The sequence below is a fragment of the Acomys russatus genome, chromosome 15 (genome assembly GCF_903995435.1).
Source record: "Acomys russatus chromosome 15, mAcoRus1.1, whole genome shotgun sequence".
Classification (NCBI taxonomy): domain Eukaryota; kingdom Metazoa; phylum Chordata; class Mammalia; order Rodentia; family Muridae; genus Acomys; species Acomys russatus.
Genome location: NC_067151.1, coordinates 63,909,100 through 63,932,980, shown reverse-complemented (window position 1 = coordinate 63,932,980; position 23,881 = coordinate 63,909,100). Strand labels below are relative to the sequence as shown.

At 40.6% G+C, this 23,881-nt stretch overlaps 3 protein-coding genes and 1 pseudogene across 4 annotated transcripts in view; 2 read left to right on the top strand and 2 right to left on the bottom strand.

Moving 5' to 3' along the window:
* LOC127199503 (cornifin-A) overlaps nt 1–23,881 on the top strand; it is a 219,034-nt gene that overhangs the window by 89,699 nt on the left and 105,454 nt on the right. The window lies entirely within an intron of this gene.
* LOC127199519 (small proline-rich protein 2I-like) overlaps nt 1–23,881 on the bottom strand; it is a 46,172-nt gene that overhangs the window by 20,758 nt on the left and 1,533 nt on the right. The gene's annotated exons all lie outside the window — the stretch shown is intronic.
* Nucleotides 7,444–7,843, bottom strand: LOC127199516 (small proline-rich protein 2D-like). Its single transcript, XM_051157650.1, has one exon. The coding sequence runs from the start codon at nt 7,827–7,829 to the stop codon at nt 7,584–7,586; it is 246 nt and encodes an 81-aa protein (XP_051013607.1). The 5' UTR covers nt 7,830–7,843; the 3' UTR covers nt 7,444–7,583.
* Nucleotides 9,265–11,291, top strand: LOC127199076 (heterogeneous nuclear ribonucleoprotein A3-like; annotated as a pseudogene).

The following is a 23,881-nucleotide window of genomic DNA, read 5'->3' as shown; positions in this document are numbered from 1 at the left end:
CATGCAGAACAAAGAAAAAATATTAAAAGCTGTAAGGGAAAAGGGCCAAATAACATTTAATGGTAAACCTATCAGAATTACACCCGACTTTTCAGCAGAGACCACAAAAGCCAGAAGGGCCTGGACAGAGATCCTGCAAACCCTAAGAGACCACAGATGCCAGGCCACACTACTTTACCCAGCAAAATTATCAATAACCATTGATGGAGAAAACAAAATATTCCAGGACAAAAACAAATTCAAACAGTACCTATCCACAAATCCAGCTTTACAGAAGGTACTAGAAGGAAAACTCCATCCCAAAGGGTCAAGCTACAACCAAAACTACCCAGGAAATAGATAACTATCCCATGGCAAAAACACAACTACACAAACGCTCAACTGGAAACAACATCAAAACTAAGACTCTTAACAGTCACTGGTCATTAATATCTCTCAACATCAATGGCATCAATTCTCCAATAAAAAGACACAGACTAACTGAATGGGTACATAAACAAGATCCAACATTCTTCTGCATTCAAGAAACACATCTCACCCATAATGAAAGGCATTACCTCAGGGTAAAAAGTTGGAAAAAATATTCCAAGCAAATGGTCACAAAAAGCAAGCAGGCGTAGCCATTTTAGTATCGAACAAAATGGACTTTCAGCCAAAATTAATCAAAAGGGATGAGAAAGGACACTTCATACTCATCAAAGGTAAAGTCAACCAAGATGACATCACAATTCTGAACATCTATGCTCCCAATACAAGGGCACCCACATTTGTAAAAGATCTCCTAAAAAAGCTTAAACCACACATCGATCCCCACACAATAATAGTGGGAGACTTCAACACCCCACTCTCACTGAAGGATAAGTCATTGAAACAGAAACTAAGCCGAGAAATAACATCATTAACCAATGCCATGGGTCAAATGGATCTAACAGATATCTATAGAACCTTTCACCCAAACAAGAAAGAATACACCTTCTTCTCTGCACCCCATGGAACCTTCTCCAAAATTGATCACATCATAGGCCACAAACCAAGCCTCAACAGATACAAGAGGGTTGAAATAATACCTTGTATCCTATCAGATCACCATGCTCTTAGGCTGCAATTCAACAACAACAGAAATAACAAAGAGCCTACACGTACGTGGAAACTAAACAACTCTCTGCTAAATGACACCTGGGTCAGGGAAGAAATAAAGAAAGAAATCAAGGAGTTTCTGAAATTCAATGAAAATGAAGAAACAACATACCCAAATTTGTGGGATACATTGAAAGCAGTGCTAAGAGGAAAATTCATAGCACTAAGTGCCTTTAAAAAGAAATTGGAAACATCACACATAAGCATCTTAACAACACAGCTGGAAGCCCTAGAAAAAAAAGAAGCAGAAACACCCAAGAGGAGTAGACGCCTGGAAATAATCGAACTCAGGGCTGAAATTAACAAATTAGAAACTAAGAAAACAGTCCAAAGAATTAACAAAACCAAAAGCTGGTTCTTTGAGAAAATCAACAAGACAGACAGAGCATTAGCCAAACTACCTAAAAGGCAGAGAGACAGTATTGAAATCAACAAAATCAGAAATGAAAAGGGAGACATAACAACAGACACTGAAGAAATTCAAAGAATCATAAGATCCTACTTTGAAGGCATATACGCCACAAAATTTGAAAATCTAAGGGAAATGGATGATTTTCTTGATAAATTGCACTTGCCAAAGTTGAATGAAGAACAGATAAACAAGCTAAATAGTCCCATTTCCCCTACAGAAATAGAAGCAATCATCGATGGTCTCCCAACCAAAAAAAGCCCAGGGCCAGATGGTTTCAGTGCAGAATTCTACGAGATCTTCAAGGCGAGCTAATACCGATACTCTTCAAGCTACTCCAAAAGATAGAAATGGATGGAAAATTACCGAATTCATTCTATGAGGCCATAGTCTCATTGATACCTAAACCTCACAAAGACTCAACAAAGAAAGATAATTTCAGACCAATTTCTCTTATGAACATAGATGCAAAAATACTAAATAAAATACTTGCAAAACAAATACAGGAACACATCAAAGATATCATTCATCATGACCAAGTAGGCTTCATTCCAGGCATGCAGGGATGGTTTAATATACGGAAATCCATCAATGTAATCCACCATATAAACAAACTGAAAATAAAAAACCACATGATCATCTCCTTGGATGCAGAGAAAGCATTTGATAAAATTCAACACCCATTCATGTTTAAAGTTTTAGAGAGATCGGGGATACAAGGCACTTTCCTCAACATAATAAAGGCTATATACAGCAAGCCAATAGCCAAAATCAAAGTAAATGGTGAGATACTCAAGGAAATTCCTCTAAAATCGGGAACAAGGCAAGGCTGCCCACTCTCTCCATATCTCTTCAATATAGTACTCGAAGTTCTAGCCAGAGCAATAAGACAACAAAAGGAGATCAAGGGTATCCAAATGGGAAAGGAGGAAGTCAAATTATCCCTCTTTGCAGATGATATGATAGTGTACATAAGTGACCCTCAAAATTCCACCAGAGAAAATCTAAAGCTGATAAACAACTTCAGCAAATTGGCTGGATATAAAATTAACTCAAAAAAGTCTGTAGCCTTCCTATACACAAATGACAAGCTTGCAGAGGAAGAAATTAGGAAAACCACACCCTTCATATTAGCCAAAAGCAATATAAAATATCTAGGAGTTACCCTAACTAAGCAAGTGAAGGACTTGTATGAAAAAAATTTCAAAACTCTGAAGAAAGAGATTGAAGATGACCTGAGAAGATGGCATGATCTTCCTTGCTCATGGATCGGGAGAATTAACATAGTAAAAATGGCCATCCTACCAAAAGCAATCTACAGATTCAGTGCAATCCCTATCAAAATACCTACACAATTTTTTAAAGACATTGAAAGTTCAATTCTGAACTTCATATGGAAAAACAAAAAACCCAGAATAGCTATAACAATCTTGTACAATAAAAGGTGCTCCGGAGGAATCTCCATACCTGATTTCAAACTGTACTATAAAGCAATAGTAATTAAAACAGCATGGTACTGGCACAGCAACAGGCTGGCTGATCAGTGGAATCGAATCGAAGACCCAGATATGAATCCACACACATATGGTCACTTGATTTTTGACAAAGAAGCCAAATCCATTCAATGGTAAAAGGATAGCATCTTCAACAAATGGTGCTGATCTAACTGGAGGTCTATGTGTGAAAAAATGAAACTGGACCCATATTTGTCACCTTGCACAAAACTCAAATCCAAGTGGATTAAAGACCTCAACATAAAACCAGAGACACTAAGCCACTTAGAGGAAAAAGTGGGAAAGAGCCTGGAACATATTGGCACAGGAGACAACTTCCTAAACAACACCAACGGCCCAGGCCTTAATGTCAACAATTAATAAATGGGACCTCATGAGGCTGAGAAACTTCTGTAAGGCAGGAGACACTGTCAAGAGAACAAAGCGACAGCCTACAGACTGGGGAAAAAATCTTCACCAACCCTACATCTGACAAAGGTCTAATATCCAAAATATATAAAGAACTCAAGAAATTAAACACCACCAAACCGAATAACCCAATTGAGAAATGGGGCTTGGAACTAAACAGAGAATTCTCAACAGAGGAGTATCAAATGGCTGAGAAACACTTAAAGAAATACTCAACCTCCTTAGTCATCAGGGAAATGCAAATCAAAACAACTCTGAGATTCCATCTTACACCCATCAGAATGGCTAAGATCAAAAACTCAAGCGACACCACATCCTGGCGAGGATGTGGGGAGAGAGGAACACTCCTTCATTGCTGGTCGGAATTCAAACTAGTACAGCCACTTTGGAAATCTATCTGGTGCTATCTCAGAAAAATGGGAATAGGGCTTCCTCAAGACCCAGCTATTCCACTCCTTGGAATATACCCAGAAGATGCTCCAGCACACAACAAGAAAATTTACTCAACCATGTTCATAGCAGCCTTATTCATAATAGCCAGAACATGGAAACAGCCTAAGAGTCCCTCAGTAGAAGAGTGGATAAAGAAACTGTGGTACATATACACTATGGAATACTACTCAGCTATTAAAAACAAGAAATTCCCGAAATTTGTGGATAAATGGATTGAGCTAGACATGATCATAATGAGTGAGTTAACCCAGAAGCAGAAAGACTCAAATGGTATATACTCACTTATATCTGCATACTACCCCAAGGCGCATGTCCCACGAATGCCTTCACTTACCAGGAAACTGGGACAGAGGGGAGGACATCCTATTGGGACTCTAAATGAGAGACACATGGGAGAATAGCAAAATAAAAGGATCCAGAGGGTCCTAGAAATCTACAAGTAGAACAATATGATAGGCAGATTTGGGCCCAGGGGTCCTGCTCAAACTAAGGCACCAGCCAAGGACAATACAGGAGGTAAACTTTAAACCCCTTCCCAGATCTAGCCAATGGTCAGAACATTCTCCACAGTTGAGTGGAGAGTGTGATATGACTTTCTCACGTACTCTGGTGCCTCACATTTGACCATGTCCCCTGGAAGGGGAGACCTGGTGGCACTCAGAGGAAGGACAGCTGGTAGCCAAGAAGAGACTTGATACCCTATGAGAATATATAGGGGGAGATAATCCCCCTCAGGAACAGTCATAGGGGAGGGGAATAACGGGAAAATGGGGGGGGGGAGGAATGGGAGGATACAAGGGATGGGATAAATATTGAGATGTAACAAGAATAAATTAATAAAAAAAGAGATAGGAAGAAAAAAGTATCAATTAAAATTTTATATGTTAACTTTTTATTTAATTGTATATGAATAAAAATGAAAATTTAAAAAAAAAATAAAATAAAAATATTCTTTCTTTCTTTTCTTTGTTTTTCGAGACAGGGTTTTTCTGTCTAGGCTTGGCTGTCCTGGACTCGCTTCCTAGAGCATGCTGACCTCGAACTCTCAGAGATCTGCCTTCCTCTGCCTCTGTGAGTGCTGGGATTACAGGCATGTGCCACCATCCCTGGGCAGTTAAAATATTGTTAATAAAAGAAAACAACAGAATCATTAAATGAGCTAAAGACAAAGAATTTTCAAACAAAGGAATAGTAATGAGGGACAAACGCTTTTAAAGGGGTTCAGCATCCTTAATCATACAGGATTTGCAAACTTAAATTGCTTTGAGATTCCATCTCACTCTGGTCAGAACGACTACCATAAAAACCACAGAACAGCAACTGCTAATGTGGAAAAGAATAAAAGACCATTATTGGTGGTTTTGCAAACTGGTTCCATCACAGTGAAAATCATTGTGTAAAGTCCTCAAAAGGCTGAGACTAGAAGTGGCCTATGACTCAGGCTTGTCACTCCTGAACATACACTGAAAACTTTGTAACTGACTTCCAGGATATGTGTGTTCTGTGGCCTGCACAGAAATCTGCGCTCTAAATCATTCAGGCAGTACAAGACAGATACACACGCAAGTGTAACAGAAGCACAAATGAATGGGAGCAACCAACCACTTTCTGGCACTAGTAAGAAGGTCAAGAAACTAGATAGATAAGTCCTAGGCCTGGGGGATAAACCAATCAATATTATCATTCTGCTAAATGAAGGAGTAAACACAACAATCCCTAATGATGTGTTACTATACACATGTCAATACATCTCTCATTCTTCATCAATGAACCCTCTTATTGCAGTAGATTATTAGCACAAAGACCCTCAGCTCATCAGTGGTGCAGTGGTGCTTAGCAAAAGGGGCTTGAGTGTACTTAGCATTTCTCTCATGGAAGAGTTTGCAGAGGACTGTGAAGACAGAGCTGGAAAATGGTATTTTCTTCTCATAACCAGGCAATTAGACATTGAACTCAGTACTGTAGAGACGGTCTTTTGAAAGCTCAAACCAGATGAAAACTCATCACGGGAATATGAAATTAACCACTAGCTGAGGATCTACTAGAGTGGATAGCTTCTCGGAGAAGGAGTGCCAGTGTTCTTCAGTGACTTGACCCTAGGTATGGTGACCGCACTCCAGGGGGGGCCTCACTGTCTAGACAAATTGGGCTTCATAGCAGACAAAACCAACCTTAAAGTTGGTTGGGATGGAAAGGGAAGGCAGAAAGAGTGGACATGGGTAGGTGTTGGTGCACAGTGAAATAAATATCATGGATATGCATAGTATAATATTCTCAACGAATTGATGAAGATATTATTCATGTACCGTGAAAAGAGTAACGTATCTGCGTAAAGGTTTGAGGGGAAAAACTCGAATACCTTGATTTTTAGAGAGTAGATTAATTCATCAATTATAGACATCAATGTGATATTTCCTACCCGGAAATAACAGGAAGGCAAAACTGGCATATGACAAAAGCACATGAATTTGATACGTAAGAATGATCAAGTAGATCAGACAATAAAATTATTATTTTAGCACTAGTCATACCACATAAGTTAAAAAATCAGACACTCTGCTTACCAGTGGATGAATGGATTAAAAAAAAATGTGGCACTTATATATACTGGAGTAATAAGCAGTAATAAAGAAGAAGAATATCATGTTTTCAGGCAAATGAATGTAACTTCATATCATTATGTTAAGAAAACTAAACAGGCAATTTGATTACTTCCCCTTGGCAGAAAGGCCCTGTGGGAACATGGAGGAAGGCAATGCAGGCTCTCCAAATGAGACCTGACAGGCTGTGGTCAGATGAAGGGAAAGGAGGGCCCCACCTGCCAGAGGTCTAGGAGAGTGGAATAGGGTGGGAGAGGGAAGGAGAGTGGAAGCAGGAAGATAAGAGCCATAGAACTACAATTGGGGTGTAATGTGAATAAATTATAATAAAACCAGAAAAAAATTGAGATTCTTAAATTCAAAAAAAGAAAAAAATAAGTACAATTTTAAAACAATGCTGGCCCATCTGTTTCCATGGTAGAAGCAGACGTAAATAACAAGGGTAGATTTGTGTAGGTGTGAAACTAATGTGGCAGAGGAGACAAGTGAGAGCAAAGTATGTGGAGTGTGGGAAGATAATATGACCCACGGGGCACAGACATGTCTTAATATCACATAATCTCATTAACTTACTAGTGGCTAAATGAGAAATGATAATTATGCAGAATGAAATACTGTGTCTCGCAAGAAATCAAACATTTGGTAAGAAAAAAGGAAATAAAGTGAGTCTTAAGAGAAAAAAAATCCCACGAATACAATCAGCATGGTTGTAATTTATTCAGGAAATAATTAACAGTGACAGCTACCACATGAAAATGACAGCCATATTTGGAAAACGTTCCCCTAGGCACAGGTGGACTCTGCCAACTCTTCCCCCTGAGCACCTGGGACACTGAGGCACTGAAGAAGGAGCATCCTCAGCATCCCGTTGACAACAGAGCAGAGCAACGTCATGGAAACGCTTTCCCTGTCAGGAGTCATCACAGGCACAACTAGGGTGAAGGGTGCTGAAGATTCCTGTGCATCCATGGGAGGCTCTCAAGGGAAGATGGAGGTACTGCTACGGAAGTACACGATATGGATTCCCTTCTCTTCCGCTGCTCCTGATGACTGCTGGAGCCGTCACTTGCTCTTGGGTGGGCACTTCTGCTGGCATGGTGGAGGAGGTTGCACAGGAGGGTATTTCTGCTGGCATGGCTGAGGGGGACATGGCTCAGGACATTTTGGGGGAGGACAAGGCTCTGGGCACTTTGGGGGAGGACAAGGCTCTGGGCACTTTGGGGGAAGACAAGGCTCTGGGCACTTTGGGGGTGGGCACACAGGAGGAGGCTGGCAGGGCTGTTTGCACTGCTGCTGTTGGTAAGACATCGTGCTGAAGTCTCAGGATCTGAAAGACATCACATGACAGTTTTCTCTCAGAAGAGCTCATTCTCACAGAGAAAGCTCTAGTTTATAGATTATTACATAGTAATTCTCTCATATACACATATTAATGCCCAAATCTTCCTCATTCATGATTTTCTGGATATTCCCTAACAATTTAGTGAATTGTTTTATTTAACTTTGCAAGTTCTTCTTACAAAGAGGGAAAAATCCCATACTCTGAAATGTCTGTGTTCCAAAGAACAATGTATCATTGCTTGCACAAAGAACAACAGTCCCAATTTCGGAAACCTTAAGTAATTTCAAAGCCAGTCCCTATCACCATTAGCACCTGTTGAATCCTAGAAGATAGGGTTCATATCAGAGGATGCCTAAAAACACACAAAAGTCTAATGCCTGCCAAGACATAACCCTTTGTAAAGGGCACCAAAATGTAAGAAAATGAAAATTTCCCTAGTTTTCAATATTCATCAAAGCAACCCTTCCTACGTTCTTGATTTTTTTCCATATAGGGATTAACCAACTACACAAAAAAGCAAAAACATGCTAACATAATGTTTCACTCTACTAAATTACTAAGTTTCAGTTTGGTCACTAACATTTAGCCAACGATCACAGTGTGAAACCACTAAAGTTTGCTCTCTACATGGTTAACTACACTAGAAGGTTTTAAATGCAGATCAGTTCAGGAAGTTAGACTCACCAGGTTCTCCGTAGGCCAGGGCTTGAGGACCAAGCGTGTTGTAGTCCTTCATACAAGCATCTTTTTATAGGGCCGGCTGCCCCACCCAGTGGGGTGTAAAGTCACTTGATTGTGGGCTGGTCCAACAACTTCCTAAGCAAATTGCAAATTCATGTACAGCTGGTCTAACCAGGACTCTACAGAATAGGAAATACCCTGTTCCGGGACACAGTCACTGGGTTAAGTGAGTGACTCAGAGACCATTCCTCCTTCCTCAGTGTCTGTGTTTTGGTGCAACTGGAAATGATGGGGCATTTTATAACTGGTCGTCTAAAATTCTCTTGCCTGGTTTTAGATTCTTTCTCTTTCATCTTCACTGGCTCTCACGGCATCTACTTCGGCTGTTTGCCATTTTGTAGCACATAGACTTCTTTATTTTAAGACTAAGACCTGGTTGTCTCTTAATTCTTTAGTTTGACGACTATTTCTCATTAAATCTGTATGTAGTCCATATGTTTGGGAGCCTTGTTCTTCTCGTTCCTTCAGTATTCTAGCAAGACTAGCTGGACATGGATCATTAAATGTTTAATGTGATGTTGCTGGATCCTTCTTGTGTTTGGTGGGGTAATAAAGAAGGCTTCTAAATTTTAACCTAAAACAAACAAAAAGTTTTTTGAATATGTTTTCCTCTTGGTCCCATATCAATCTCGAGTTGGAAGAGGTGAGTCATGTCTCAAAATGGAGGGCCATGATCCAAAGGAACCCGAACAGCTGGGGAAGCTGTTTATTGGTGTCTGAGCTTTGAAACCACAGATGAAAGCTTAAGAGAACATTTTGAGGAATGGGACACACTTACAGATTGTGTGGTAATGAGAGATCCCCCAAACAAAACGTTCCAAGGGCTTTGGTTTTATGATCTACTCTTGTGCTGAAGAGGTGGATGCTGTGATGTGTGCTCGGCCACACAAAGTTGATGGGTGTGTGGTGGAACCAAGGAGAGCCATTTCTAGAGAGGATTCTGTAAAGCCTGGTGCCCGTTTAATGGTGAAGAAAATTTTTGTTGGTGGCATTAAAGAAAATACAGAAGACTATAATCTGGGGGACTACTTTGAAAAGTATGGCAAGATTAAAACCATAGAAGTTATGGAAGACAGGCAGAGTGGAAAAAAAGAGAGGATTTGCTTTAGTAACTTTTGATGATCACAACACAGTTGATAAAATTGCTGTTTCAGAAACACCACACTATTAATGGGCATAACTGTAAAGTGAAAAAGGCTCTTTCCAAAGAAGAGATGCAGCCTGCTGGATCACAGAGAGGTGGTAGAGGTGGATCTGGCAACTTTATGGCTCGTGGAGGTAACTTTGGTCATGGTGGAAACTTTGGTGGAAGAGGAGGCTATGGTGGTGGAGGTGGTAGCAGCAGAGGTGGTTACGGAGGTGGTGATGGTGGATATAATAGATTTCAAGGTGACGGTGACAACTATGGTGGTGGTGGTCCTGATTACAGTAGTAGAGGAGGTTATGGTGGTGGTGGAGGAGGATATGGAAACCAAGGTGATGGATATTGGTTGAGGAGGAGGAAGAGGAGGAAGTGGAGGAGGAGAAGGATATGATGGTTACAATGAAGGAGGAAATTTTGGTGGCGGTAACTATGGTGGTGGTGGGAACTATAATGACTTTGGAAATTACAGTGAACTATGGCAGTCAAATTATTGACCCATGAAGGGGGCAGTTCTGGTAGAAGAAGCTCGGGCAGTCCCTATGGTGGTGGCTATGGATCTGGTGGAAGAAGCTCGGGCAGTCCCTATGGTGGTGGCTATGGATCTGGTGGTGGAAGTGGTGGATATGGTAGCAGAAGGTTAAAAAAAAAAAACAGCAGAGAAAGGCTACAGTTCTTAGCAGGAGAGAGAGCGAGGAGTTGTCAGGAAAGCTGCAGGTGACTTTGAGACAGTTGTCCCAAGTGCATTAGAGGAACTGTAAAAATCTGCCACAGTCAGAAAAGTCACTGCAGCTTAAACAGGAAACCTTTCTTGTTCAGGACTGTCATAGCCATAGTTTGCAATGTAGTGTCAATTAGATGGACTTTCCTGAGGTCTTTTATCTGTTGTAGCTTTGTCTTTTCCTTTCATTACATCAGATATATTGCCCTGTAAATTGTGATAGTGGTACCAGGAATTTTAAAATTAAGGAATTTTTAACTTTTCAATATTTGTGTAGTTCAGTTTTTCTACATTTTAGTACAGAAACTTTAACAAAATGCAGTTCTGAAGGTGTTTCCTCTTACGGTAACAAGTAAAGAAGATCATTGTTAGTTACTACTTTGTATGAATTTTGCTAACGTTAACTGTAAAGAAACACCTACTGACTTGCAACTGACGAGGAATCTATTCTCCGCGTTTCCAAAACCATGATGAACAGGCACTGTGGAGAGAACAGGTATTTGTATGTTTGCAATGTGTGTTTTAGATAATTAGGATCGGGTAATGAAAAATAACATAGTTGTGAATTTAATAGCTTACCTTCAAAGGAAAAAGATCTCAAAAGTTCCAAAAAATCATAACGTAATATTACCTTATAATTATCTAAGGAAGCCTAATATGAGGAAGATGAAATAATGTTTTGACTAGTATCAGCTCCTCTTATGAGAAGCATATAGGCACTGAATCAGCCATAGTCAAGCACATCCGGGTCCTAGGGCTGTCAGTGCTTCTGAATGTCATTCTTCATGTCCCTCCAGGAAAAAGTCATCACTTGAGGATAGGTGACATCACTGCTGCATGGCTCATACAGGTTTGTGCACATACCACAGGGCAAAGTCAGTAACATTCATTCAGTAAGTCACTTACTGCTTTCCATATTCCCGATGACATCTGATGCATCATCTGATGCAAATGACTGATTTATGGTACCGAAAATCAGGAAGCTATCTGGCCAGCTGGGATTGCGGTGTCAGATAACATCATTTTGGTTATTTTTGAGGCTCTTGTTCCAAATACATCATGCCAAAGAGAATAATGGATGAAGGGGGACTGATGGACCATGAAGGGCTAAATTGGAATGGGATAACAGGGTAAAGGAGGAAATGTGGAGAGAGACAACTAACACTAAACTATAGTTGATAAAGCCCTTTGGATGCCACTGCTATAGAAGCTTCCCAAAATCTAAGCATGTGCATACATAAAAATAATTTTAATAAGTTACCTCACAATGGGGCCATAATAATGTAACTTCACTTTGTGTTAGAAAATAAAAACCCCAGTACCACGAAACAATTGTCTATTTTTAACTGTTGGTCCATGGTGTCCCATAGACCAGCACACATAGGCTATTGACCATATTCTTTCTTACCCTCCATAATTACACTGTTTGCCACTCTGTTTATCGTTGAAGATACCACACACTTGAATCACAGAATTACAAGAAATCAATCAGATATGTACCTGAAAATCTTGTCCTTAACAGTCAATTTTCATGACCCTGAAATTTCATATGCATGCTGCCAGAGAATAAAAACAATCCAACTGTCACATCCATCTGTGACACCTACATGCTACGCTGACTGCCTGATATGATATTCCCATTGGCACAAGTGTATCATGACTGCTATGTGAGTAACCAACTCTTCTCTGATTATGTCCAAAGACCTGCTCAATAAGATGGAACCCATGCCTGATATCAGTACTGTTAATGACACCGAGAACCTGTGGCTCTGTAGGTCATAGGCCCTAGGGAAGAGAGCACAAGTCTGAAGTCTCAGGATCTGAAACACATTACATGACAGTTTTCTCTCAGAAGAGATGATTCTTATAGACAATGCTCTAGCTTATAGATTATTACATAGTAATTCTCTCATATACACATATTAATGCCCAAATCTTCCTTGATCATGACTTTCTGGATATTCCCTTACAATTTAGTGAATTGTTTTATTTAACTTTGCAAGTTCTTCTTACAAGGAAGGAGAAACCCCATACTCTGAAACATCTCTGTTCTGAAGAACAAAGTTGTTGACCAAAATGGGTCCCTTAGAAACTTCCCCCACAAACATCACATGCACATGTTATTGACAATGCTACTGGTTACCTTCTACAACATAATGGTACAGTCCTATTGTTTAAGACCCCACACACTTATGTCATACAACACGGAGAAGTCAAGATGGTGCTCTATACTTTCCATAGTGTTGGAAATTATTGTGTGTACTACCTAAGCCAAAAAGAAGTCATCAGTCTCAGCAAGATACAACCCTAAGCTCTATAATAATGACCTGTATGCAAATTATACCCTCTGGTGCGATAATGGTGTAAATATTATAGGAGTAAGCAATTACATGTTGATTGGATTTGAGGTCTATACCTAATAGGAAATCTATATAAATACATCACTGAAATGTCATCAGAGAAGCCCCTTCCTGCAACAGATAACACTGAAAGCCACAACTGGACAACACGTACAGGGTGAAGGACTTCGGAGCATTCACCCCTAAATGAGATGTCTTTATCAAGCCCATACCCTCAAAAATAATAATATACTTAGAAAAGGAGGTGAAAAGATTGTTAAAGTCAGATATGAAAGAGTAACCCAAATACAGAGCTTTTTGCACTTGCAGACACAACAGGGCTGATACACGCGTGAACTCACAAAAACTATGACAGATGGAAAACCTATGCATGTTGAAACCAGATAAAACCTCAGCGCCAAGAAGGGTAAATGGGACAAAAATCACACTTTTTTAGTCTTTCAAGACAGGGTTTCTCTTATAGTTCTGGCTGTCCTGGACTCACTTTGTAGATAAGGCTGGTCTTGAACTCACAGCCACCTGCCTCTGCCTTCTGGTGCTGGAACATCCAGCCAAAATCACACTTTTAACTAAAAACTTATTTTCAATATATAGCCCTTTGAAAGATCCACATTCCATCTTGTTTTCTTGTGTTTCATCTCAGGATGACTCATTAAGTCAGTATGGCCTTTATTTGGCATTGGTATCAAAATAGTCTTCACTTTGCAAAATTGACAGTGAAGCATAGACTCGTCTGTTGTCTATAGGATACCATACAGGATTTTTAATATTTCATCCTTGAACTGTTGGAGCCCAGAAGGTGAAAGGATACCAGAGACCCCACAGAGTTTACTGACAACAGAGGGCGGCTGTGAGTGTGGGGGAGCAGGGATGGTAGAGGATAATATTTCTTTTCTGTGATGTTTCATTGGAGTAAGATGGTTGATGGTTGCAAATTTTCCATCTTGCTAAAATGTTCTTTATGTGTCCCACGGCCATAGAATGAAACATGCTGTTGTAATTTGGAGGATACACGTCCATCAGTATTACTGTTCTTAGTTTCTCCATTTTGATATTCACAATGAAAAGGGAACTTAGGGACTTGGGATGTACCTCTGTAGTTGTTGGCAATCAGGCACTAAAGACTCTACAAATAGGAAACACCCTGTTCCCGGACGGCACCATTGTTCAGTGCTGTGACTCAGCGGGCCCACCTGTCTTCAGCTTCAGTAAAATCTCACCAGTTGTTTAAGTACTCTTTCTTAATTACAGACAATATTTTTTCTCTCTAACAACTCCTTTCCTGTTTATTCATTGGTACTCAGTGGTGCATAAGCCCATTTGCATTCTTGACTTTGAGGTATAATTTGCCTGTGGGCTGAAAGAAGGAAATTAAAGTTGTGATTTCAGCATCATTGTTGATAACTCTGTTCCCAGAGACAGATCATGTCTCCTTCCTGGGCTTGATTCTTTTCTGTGAATGATAGAAAATAACATATGCCCTTCAGAGGAAGGACAATGGCCTTGGGTCTTATCTTGACCCTCTTCAGGACTTTCATATCAAATGACATGTTTTGGGTATATATTTGGACTCTCCTCTGACCACCGACTACTTATCATAACAGAAGAGAATCTAAAATTGGACCTTCCCTAAGCATGTTGGTGCTTAGGTGGTCAGCATGAAGGCACACAGTCACTCACAGCTCACTTATGCCATGAGCTCTTTAAATTACCTGAGGCACACAGCAATTATTCTTTCTCTGAGAAATTCCAAAAGATGCGGTACACAGACTCCTTTATACACATCACACACACACACACACACACACACACACACACACACACACACTCATGCACAATCCCAGGCTTATGCACTGGCCCAGACACATACACAGCCACAGGCACAATAGGTACAGGTACACTCACACATGTACACTCATATACACAGGAGAGAGAGAGAGAGAGAGAGAGAGAGAGAGAGAGAGAGAGAGAGAGAGAGATCATCAATTTTCATTTTATATAGCTACACATATCATTTCCTGGTTTTCTAAGATTTATTAATGAATCATTCCTGCATATTATCTGAAATAATGAATTAAAAATTTGGTGGTTTTGTAATCCTTTTTTTCTGGTATCAGGAGGTTTATTTGGGGGAAGGGATAGGGGTCAGAGCCTGGAGGAGACATAGAAGCAGATGACTGGCCATGTAGTCAAGCAGACAGACAGATGGACCAGGGACAGAACCATGAGGTCAGAGAAGGGTAGGTGGAGAGAGGGAACAGAGAGAGAAAACAAGGGGACAGAGAGAAAGCTAGGGTAGTAGGAGCAGACCCTTTATTTAGTAGCAGGAGGGACACCTGGTGGCAGAAAGTTATGACATAAGACGTTGCTAGGTCCCCAAGGGTAGGCTAGAATGATTGCCTGTAAACTAACATTACTCCCTTTTTGTTTAATTAAAAGTGAGGGACTAGAAAGGAGGTGAGGCAGGAGTGGGGGGGGGGTTGTGTTCTTTACAGGCTACTTCCTGCTTCTTTGGGGCTGCATCATCTTTGGGAACCCTAAGGAAATTTGGGTTCTGGCCAAGAGATCTGGTTGTTTTACTGCTACTCTGGATCTGCAGAACCATCATCATGTAGGAGTGTGCTGACCCAGTTGGAGAAATCTGTGGGTGGCTGCATCGGAGCTGTCCTAGGTGAAGATCTCAAAGAAACACCTGGGCCTCTCAGGATCCCGGGACACACGTATGTCAGGAGCAGAAGATAAAGGTAGTAGGTTAGGAAGAAAATGTTTTCTTAGGTATAAATTGGAAACTTTTAGGCTCATGGACTTTTTGGCCCATGGTCCTAGTAGTTGGGGGAGGAGAATCCCAAAACCAACAAATGAGAAAGGATTCTAAAACCAGGGAACTGGGGAGGAATCAGACAATAGGTGGGAAACTAATAATGTTGATTGACAGAGGTATTTGTCTGGAGTCCTTTTGACCCATGACAGAAGGATCCAAGTGGATTTCCCAATGTTTACAAGGATCTAAGTTTACAAAAGGATACAAACTTTAGGCCTGTTAGCACTACCATTATTTGTAATCTGTACTGAAATCCACACTGTAGAAAATAACAATAGGCCCACATCTTTGTGTCATAGCACAGTAGAGGCTTGGGAAACCATCTTGGGTTAACAGCATGAACACTCTTCTAAAACAAGCTCGGGGAAGGCAGAAGCCTTCCGTGGAGCAGAAATGGCAAAAGCTCACCTGATCTCGATTTTCAGTATGACTATACATCATGAAAGAGGGGCTTGTTCCTCTTTCCAGAAGACTGGATTTTAGCACAATGAGAAACAAATTTAAAATACTGAACTTGTGACTGTGATAGAGGATCATATAGTGGAATGTTTTTACCAAAGTTAGATTAATAAATCAGAGCTCCGCGGGTTCGTGTCAAAGCTCTGAATAGTTTTAATACAACAGTAACACAGCAAACGGAAGAAATCTGAAGCATTTTTTCATTCCTTTTATAAGTCTTAAATCAAATTATCACCATTTAGCCTTTCACTTGCATTTATCCATCTTGTTAGACCATAAAAACACTTTCTTAGTCCTTATAACTTAGGCTCTGTATTCTCAGGCCTTACATAAACTTTTTTTTTCTATCCAATCATTTGCCATGAGACACAAGTGAGATTACTGGGAGCAGTCATTGAAAAGCAAGTTCCTTTAGATGAAGGAATAATAAAACATTACATTTGAGATCTGTTTATCTTTTATCATGAAGCCTTTGACCAAGGAAACCCATGCACCATTTTTGATGAGACCCAGTACCCAGTAGTTTTAACTAGCTAATGAATTGACTAATGAACTAACATGGTGGTAGATTATCTTGGGGTAATGAGCTAACTGTACATTTTCTGAATCTGGTAACAAGGTAGACTGTGTCTAGACCTAGTGGCAGCATCTCTAGGAGTGAGGCTTCAGGCCTGATTTTTACACATGAAGAGGACTGAGAAGGCATCTGAAGCCTCGGTTTCTGCTGTTAAACTGGTAATTCTTTCACTAGTCTGGTCTTCAAACCCATCAGAGATATGAAAAAGATAAATTTTGAAGCCCCCCCCCAAAATTGGGGAAAATGGTTAAGTAAACCAGCGATAGCATTTGTGGTCCATTTTTCCTAAGTTGTGAAATTCCAGATTTAATAGGAGTCCTGTGTGGGACAGTCTGAACTGCTGGACCAATTGGGATCAGAAGCTTTCTACAATGCTGTCCTGGAAGCTGTCCTGTTCTGATGGGTAACAGCCACTGAGGCTCCTGGGGCTGGAACATGGAGGGTGCAGGATGTCAGCATCCAGCTTGCTGAGAGGAATGAATCCTTTTAAAAACTGCTAACCCGCACTCCTCACGTATTTAATTTTTATCCCTTCTCCAGTCTCTGATAGATTTGAAGACAAGATAGTTTAGTCTCTCAATTAAGCTTAGTAGGTTAGGGGTTAAGATGTTTTTAGATCAAGATAGATGTTTTAAGTTAATAAAGATGAGATATGATAGATATCAATCTCCAGAAATTTAGACCCAACAAGGTAGGAAAGATGTTTACTTCAAGTTTGACAAATACAAATAGCCAAATCACTATGAATGTAACTTTTATATAATTTCGAACTTACTTGTGGTTCTTCCTGCTGTATGTAATTTATTTTATCCATGTGTAATAATATAAATGTATATATTAAAAAAGAAACATAGTAAAATATTTTTTAAAGATAAGTTTAACTGGGCAATCAGAAAGTGTAGACCATGCAGCGTCTGAGTCTATTTAAAAAAAAATGGCGAGGCTTATCAGCTACTTGGACAACCATCCAAGGTTGGTCTGTGTTGGTGGGGCATCCATCTTCGGCCACCAGTCGCAGAAGATCTCACAGACTTCTCTGTGAAGCAGGAGCTTGAAGGGGCTGCTGTAACGTTTGTCTTGGCAAAGCAACGCAGTCAGTTTCCTGTGGGGCCTGCTGTTCCACACTTCACATGGTGTGCTGTCAGCCGTTGAGGAAAAGGGCAGCCTGCTGCCCACTGCCCAGCTTTGCTACGCTTAAAGCAAGTTTCAGGTGGAGTTTCTTCTGTGCCCATCATCATCTTTGGAGGAGATTAAGGGTGTTGTCAGGAGCTGGCATGTCTATCATGAAAAGCTATTTTATTAAACACTTCAAATTTCATATTCTGCAGATCTCTGAAGTGTTTAAGGACCATGTCTATCTCAAGTTGATCTAAATATACAAACATTGCTTGTTTCTAGTTACTTTCTGCTTAACTGTTAAATAAAGCATGATCTTGTAATTGATCACATTAGTGCTTAGCATGACTACAGATATATTCCTGAACATTAACCAATTTTTAATCCATAAACATACTCTATAAAGAGACTGAGGACTTTTCTGACCATTATATGATGCAACATCTTAGAACATAACAGTTTCCTATATGATTTAGTTTATAAAAAAAATCTATAGCTTATAGAAATCTAAAGCTATATTATAGCTCAATAACATTTTAAATGAGGTCAAATATATTTTTAAGGAAGTGACTTTTAATGAGGTAAATCTCCAAAAAATTTTAAAAGAAACTTAATGTCTCTCAATTGTGTTTTGTAATATTAAAATAAAATACCTTTATAAGAGTAAAGGCATGAAGCACAATCATAATTTTCAGAAGGCAACACCAAGTTCTAACAGTGTAAATACTTCAATTTTTCTAAAACTAATATATCCCAACTTAAAAGTATCTCTGGAACCACGTCACATGGTTTAAGATTATCTGAGCACAAAACTTTCAATTTACCCATACTTAAATAACATTTGAACTCATATTATACCAAATCCATTGGCCAGAAAGCCCAGAGGTGAACCGGGAGCAACTGGTGGCAGGAGGAGGAAACATGCATCCAATAACTAGCAAAAAACATAAGTAATTAGACATACATTCTGAATTAACTTTTGTTGTAAGCCTGAAGTCAAATATTGCAGTAGATTAATGCAGATTTTAAACCATACTCAATGAGCAAATTATATAAATCCTTAGATAAGAGTTTACAACATAATCTGAAGACATTATTTTTGAGAGACGAGTGCAAAGAAATCAGAGATAAAAGATTTTTTTTTTAACATTTGGGAAGTAGAGCCTTAGAGATAAAAGACTCTATGAGCATAGTGCAGAGCAAGTTTAGATATTTGGGAACCATTTGTCTGTGGCTGTGACAATTTGGAAGTCCAGTGTGCCGGTTTCTAGCCCATGAAAGAAGAGGAGAGAACACTTGGTTTCCTGCAGACCAGCAGCGGAGGAGGAGTGGGGAAGTGGGTCCACGTGGGCAGTCCCAGAGTGAGAGCCGCATGGGTGGATTAGACTCTAGGTAGAATTTGGAATTCAAACTCACAGACAAATGATCCACACATGTCTCGGGAGTGGTCTTGAGAACAGTTGCTTGCAGTAGGACAAGTGTATGTGTGGGCATTGCAGTCCCTGGCCTCACCAGCTCTGACATGTTGTAATTTACAGACAAGAGGTTTAAGCAGCTTGGACGACCGGAGACAAAGAAACAGGGCTTGGAAAAAAGAGAAATAAGGAATCAGGAATTACTTTCCATTTCCTCAATCACTTTTAGTGCTCTTGAATAACATTAGAAATTTAATTAGAAAAGCAAATAAATTCAAAGCCCCTCACATTGGGTTTCCCAAAGATGAGTGAGAAAATATGAAGACATCATTGCTGTGGATGAGGAGAAGTAAATTGTCACTGTAGCCTGCAGTCCTGGCCATCCCCAGGGCTCAGGGACGTCTGAATGGAAAGCCAGGCCATTAAGAGAGTCATCAAAAGCCCCTAGCAGGTGGAGTGGGGGCAGGGCATGGGGGTGTCAAGCAGCTTAGCCTGGTTAAGATGGAGGAGACTGGGTCCAGGGCATGGGGGGATTGCCAGAAGGCAAGAAAGAAAAGCAAGCTCTAGTAACAGGACCCATACCCCGGAAGGGATTGAGAAACAGAGCTGCCAAAGTCACAGTGGCCCAGAGGAGCTGTGGATTTTCAGGCAGACCTGTAATGGAGGTGAAAGAGGAGCAGGAAGGGGAACAGGGGTGCGGTAGCCAAGCCTAAAAGAAACTGTAGGGTTACAACTCAGAGGATGGTGAGATGGAGACAGTTGAAACTTACCTAATTGTCAGTGGTGGATGGAATGGTGAGCAATTGGTGAGCCGGAAAGCAGATTTGTTGCAGGCTGGAAATAGGGTGGTAGTGTGCGCCTTAGGCCCACAAGAAGCATCAGGAGAGCCTATCATGGCGGGCCCCTACTGAGGTGTGCCCCCCTGAGGAATTATGCCACACAGCAGGTCTCATACAAGGAGGTTTATTTGGGGGAATGGAAAGAGAAGTGGGGGGGGGGGGCGGGGGATAAAAGCAGATGAACTGGCCATGAAGGCAGAGACTGGGGGTCAGAGGATGTCGGGGCAGAGACTGGGGCGCGAAGCGTGTTGGGACAGAGAGGAGCAGAGAGAGAAAGAAACAGAGAAAGACTGTAGGGACAGAGAGAGAAAATGTGTTGACTGAGAGAGGTTTTTGTAATTCTTTATTGCCTTTTTAAATGTTTTTGTTGATATTATTTATGTTTTACCTATACATTTATATTATTATACATATATAAAATAAATTACATAGAGCAAGAAGAACCACTAAATCATCAAGAATTATATTAATGTTACATTCATAGTGTTTTGGCTATTTGTATTTGGCAACCTTGCAGAAAACGTTCTCCTATCTTGGTGAGTCTAAAATTCTGAATGTATATCAGTATCTATAATAGCTCATCTTTATCAAATTAAAATGTCTATCTAGACCGAAAAACATCCTAAGCCCTAAACAACTAAGCTTAATTGTGAAACTAACGTATTTAGTCTTCAACCCCATCAGAGACTTGAGAAGGAATAAAATTAATTACTTGAGTAAGCAGGAAGTGCAGGTTAGCACTTTCCAATTTGGAAAAAAAAATGACAGAGATAGTTTGCTGCCTGAACAATCATTTCCACCACTGACAGAATTCTGCCTAAAAATAGGCAAGCTTGGATGCAGGTAGAGTTGACGGCCAAACTCTGCCAACAAAGGGTAAGCAAGTTCCTGCCTCGAAAATATTACTGTTTTTGTTTTGTTGTTGTTGTTTTACACTTTCTGTGATGACAAGACTCTAGATACTTAGAACACGTATACACAGGAGGATGGCAAGAGTGCTTGTAATTTTCCTGTCAGGGTCTGAATAAAATTATATGAAATTTCTCTCAGAAGTGTTCCCTACCCCACAGAGAAGGAATCTCTAGTTTATGGAAAATCAAAACTACTCATTAATCCTATCTCTACCTCAGAACTTCCTGAACTTCCTTCCATGTCACCATTTTGTTTTATTAACCTGAGAACCTGTGGTTCTTCTTGCTGTATGTAGTTTACTTTATGTAAATATAATAATATAAACATATCTGTAAAAAAAGAAGTTAAATAAATAAATAAGGAAAACAAAGAATTCAGGGATCTACAACCTGTTAAGAGGAATAACAAAAGAGTTCAGAAAAGAGGGGGAAAAAATTCTATTTGGTCCTGGAACGTTGCTTTACGTTTGGAGGAGAAAGGGCAGAAAGAGGAAGACGAAGCAAAGCCTTTAACTACTCCCAGCTCATCTCTGGGAAGCTGATTCACGTGGCCATTGTATCAACATCAGGGAAGCATGTCAGCTCCTCTGACTCCAAAGCTTTTGACAGTAAGGAAGGATTCAGTCGAGAGTGTCACTGTCCACTTCCCTAAAGGGAAAGAGTCATCCAAGTGCAGGACCTGAGGCCAGATGCTGACAAAGGCACCAACAGTGGATGGCTCACAAGGGCTAGTTTGGACACGTGCCACCAGGCCAGGTCATCGGGCGGCTTCTTATTCTCCATACTTGCACACAACACCTAAAGGATCATCCCAGGGACATAGCCGGCTTCTGCCATGGCAAATTGCAAAAGGACCAAATGAGCTGGGATATTGTATAAGAGTCAGTTACCCCTGAGGTGGCTCTTCTGGGTACAGCCTGCTCAGAAGGGTGTAAAGGGTTGAAGGGAAATCATGGAAAAGGAAGAATTACATTAATTCTTAGGAAATTAATTATATTAATTAATAGGAGATGGGAGGGCAGGGTGCATTAGGACACGTGGAGAGTGATGATTAACATTAAAGTCCATTTTTTAAAAAAGACATGGAAATCTACTTTTCTAAATGCTTACTAAAACATGTACATATATAAAACGTTTTGGTAGAGTTACCTGACAACTCGAATTGGGGGCAGGAGGCATGCTACCACAAGTAGACGCTGCATACTAGGAAATGCAAACCTCAGTGCCAGTTTGAGCTTACCTCTTTTTAGTCAGCCAGTGGGGTCCCATTGATTGGCCCTACTACTTACAGACTATGGCCTATGATCTTGTCCACCTTCTAGAACTCCATGGTACGGCCCTATTGCTGTAGCCATCACAGAAGTCAGAGAACATGGAGAGATCAGGCATGTACTCCTCTGGACACCTCATCCCTTCTGACCAGCCTTCATGATGCTGGAAGGTGCTCTTTACACAGCTGAAGAAAAGAAAAATCACCATTCCCACCCAGTTCTGAACCCTGAAGGCCACAGCAATGGCCGGCTTGATGAGGTCTACCCACTTGCATAGTGTAGCAGAAATGCATCGGAGCAACCATTTACTAAAGTTCTTATCCACGAGTCAAAGTGCATGCCTGGCACTGGTAAAGGAGAGACAATCTATAACTAGATGGGGCAATCAACAATCCAACCAACACTATGATTCTCATAATAAACAAGTCAATGCAATATTCCCTAATGGTGCTATAATGATATCAGTATATCTCATCCCTCATCAGAGAAGCTTCACCCTGCTGTAGATTATTAGCACAGAGGCCCTCAACTGGTCCATGGTGCAGAGGCTAAGAGGCTTGTGTGTGCTTAGCATCATCCTCATGGAAAAGGTCATAGAAAGTTGGAAGGAGCCAGATAATTTCCTTCACTCAGCCACATCATTAAACACTTGAACTCATAACTATTGAGACAGCATGCACAAGTCATGTGAAATCCCAAGCCAGACAAAAACTTATCATGAGAGAGAAAGGAAACATGAGAGATCCCACCACTGAGGAGCTACTGACAGCTGATGGCTTCTGGGAGAAGTGGTGTCAGCTTTCTTCACTGGTGTGATCCTTGGTGTGTGGAGCACACACTGTCTACTGTAGATGGACCACACAAACTGGAGTTGATGGACCCAGAGAGAAGCAAATAGGAAGGAACCCAACATTGGGTGGGAAGGGAAGGAAAGGCATAGTGGGTGAATAAGGACATTTGTTGGTAAGCACTTGAGCGAATACCATAGAAATACATTGGATGAGATTCCTAAGAAATGAATAAAGATGGTATTTTAAAGGAAACACCATGTTAAAGCACATCAGCAATTCTACAACTCTAAAGACAAGTATCATGTGTTTGCTCTCATATGTTGAATGAAGTGGATTAGGGTGAATACACTTTATATGCATATAGTAAAATATCATAATGAAATATATGCTAATAACATTGGTTTTAAAAACACAAAGCATGTCTGTAATCCCAGCCCTCAGGGAGGCAAAGGCAGGTGGATCCCTGTGAGTCCGAGGCCAGCCTGCTCTACAAAGTGAGCCCAGGGCAGCCAAGGCCACACAGAGAAACCCTGTCTTGAAAACAGCAACAAATACAAGGTACAAATTCTCACAGCAGCCTGAGTCTCTTTTCGGGTGGAGACACTGAAGTTAAGTTCCTTACACCTGAGCTTCAGGAAGAGCTGCCACAGATGAACAAGGACACACGGCACATTTTCTCCAAGCATGAACCTTGAAGACCTGAGACACGCAACACCCGTGTGCCCACACATGAACACACACAAGGGTCCCTGCTAGCTTTCACATATATCATCTCGTTAAACATTTGATTCTCTTGGTTTTAGGGTCATTTAGATCAAATGGGACTGGATTCAGTCTGAATGTTTTTATCATGAT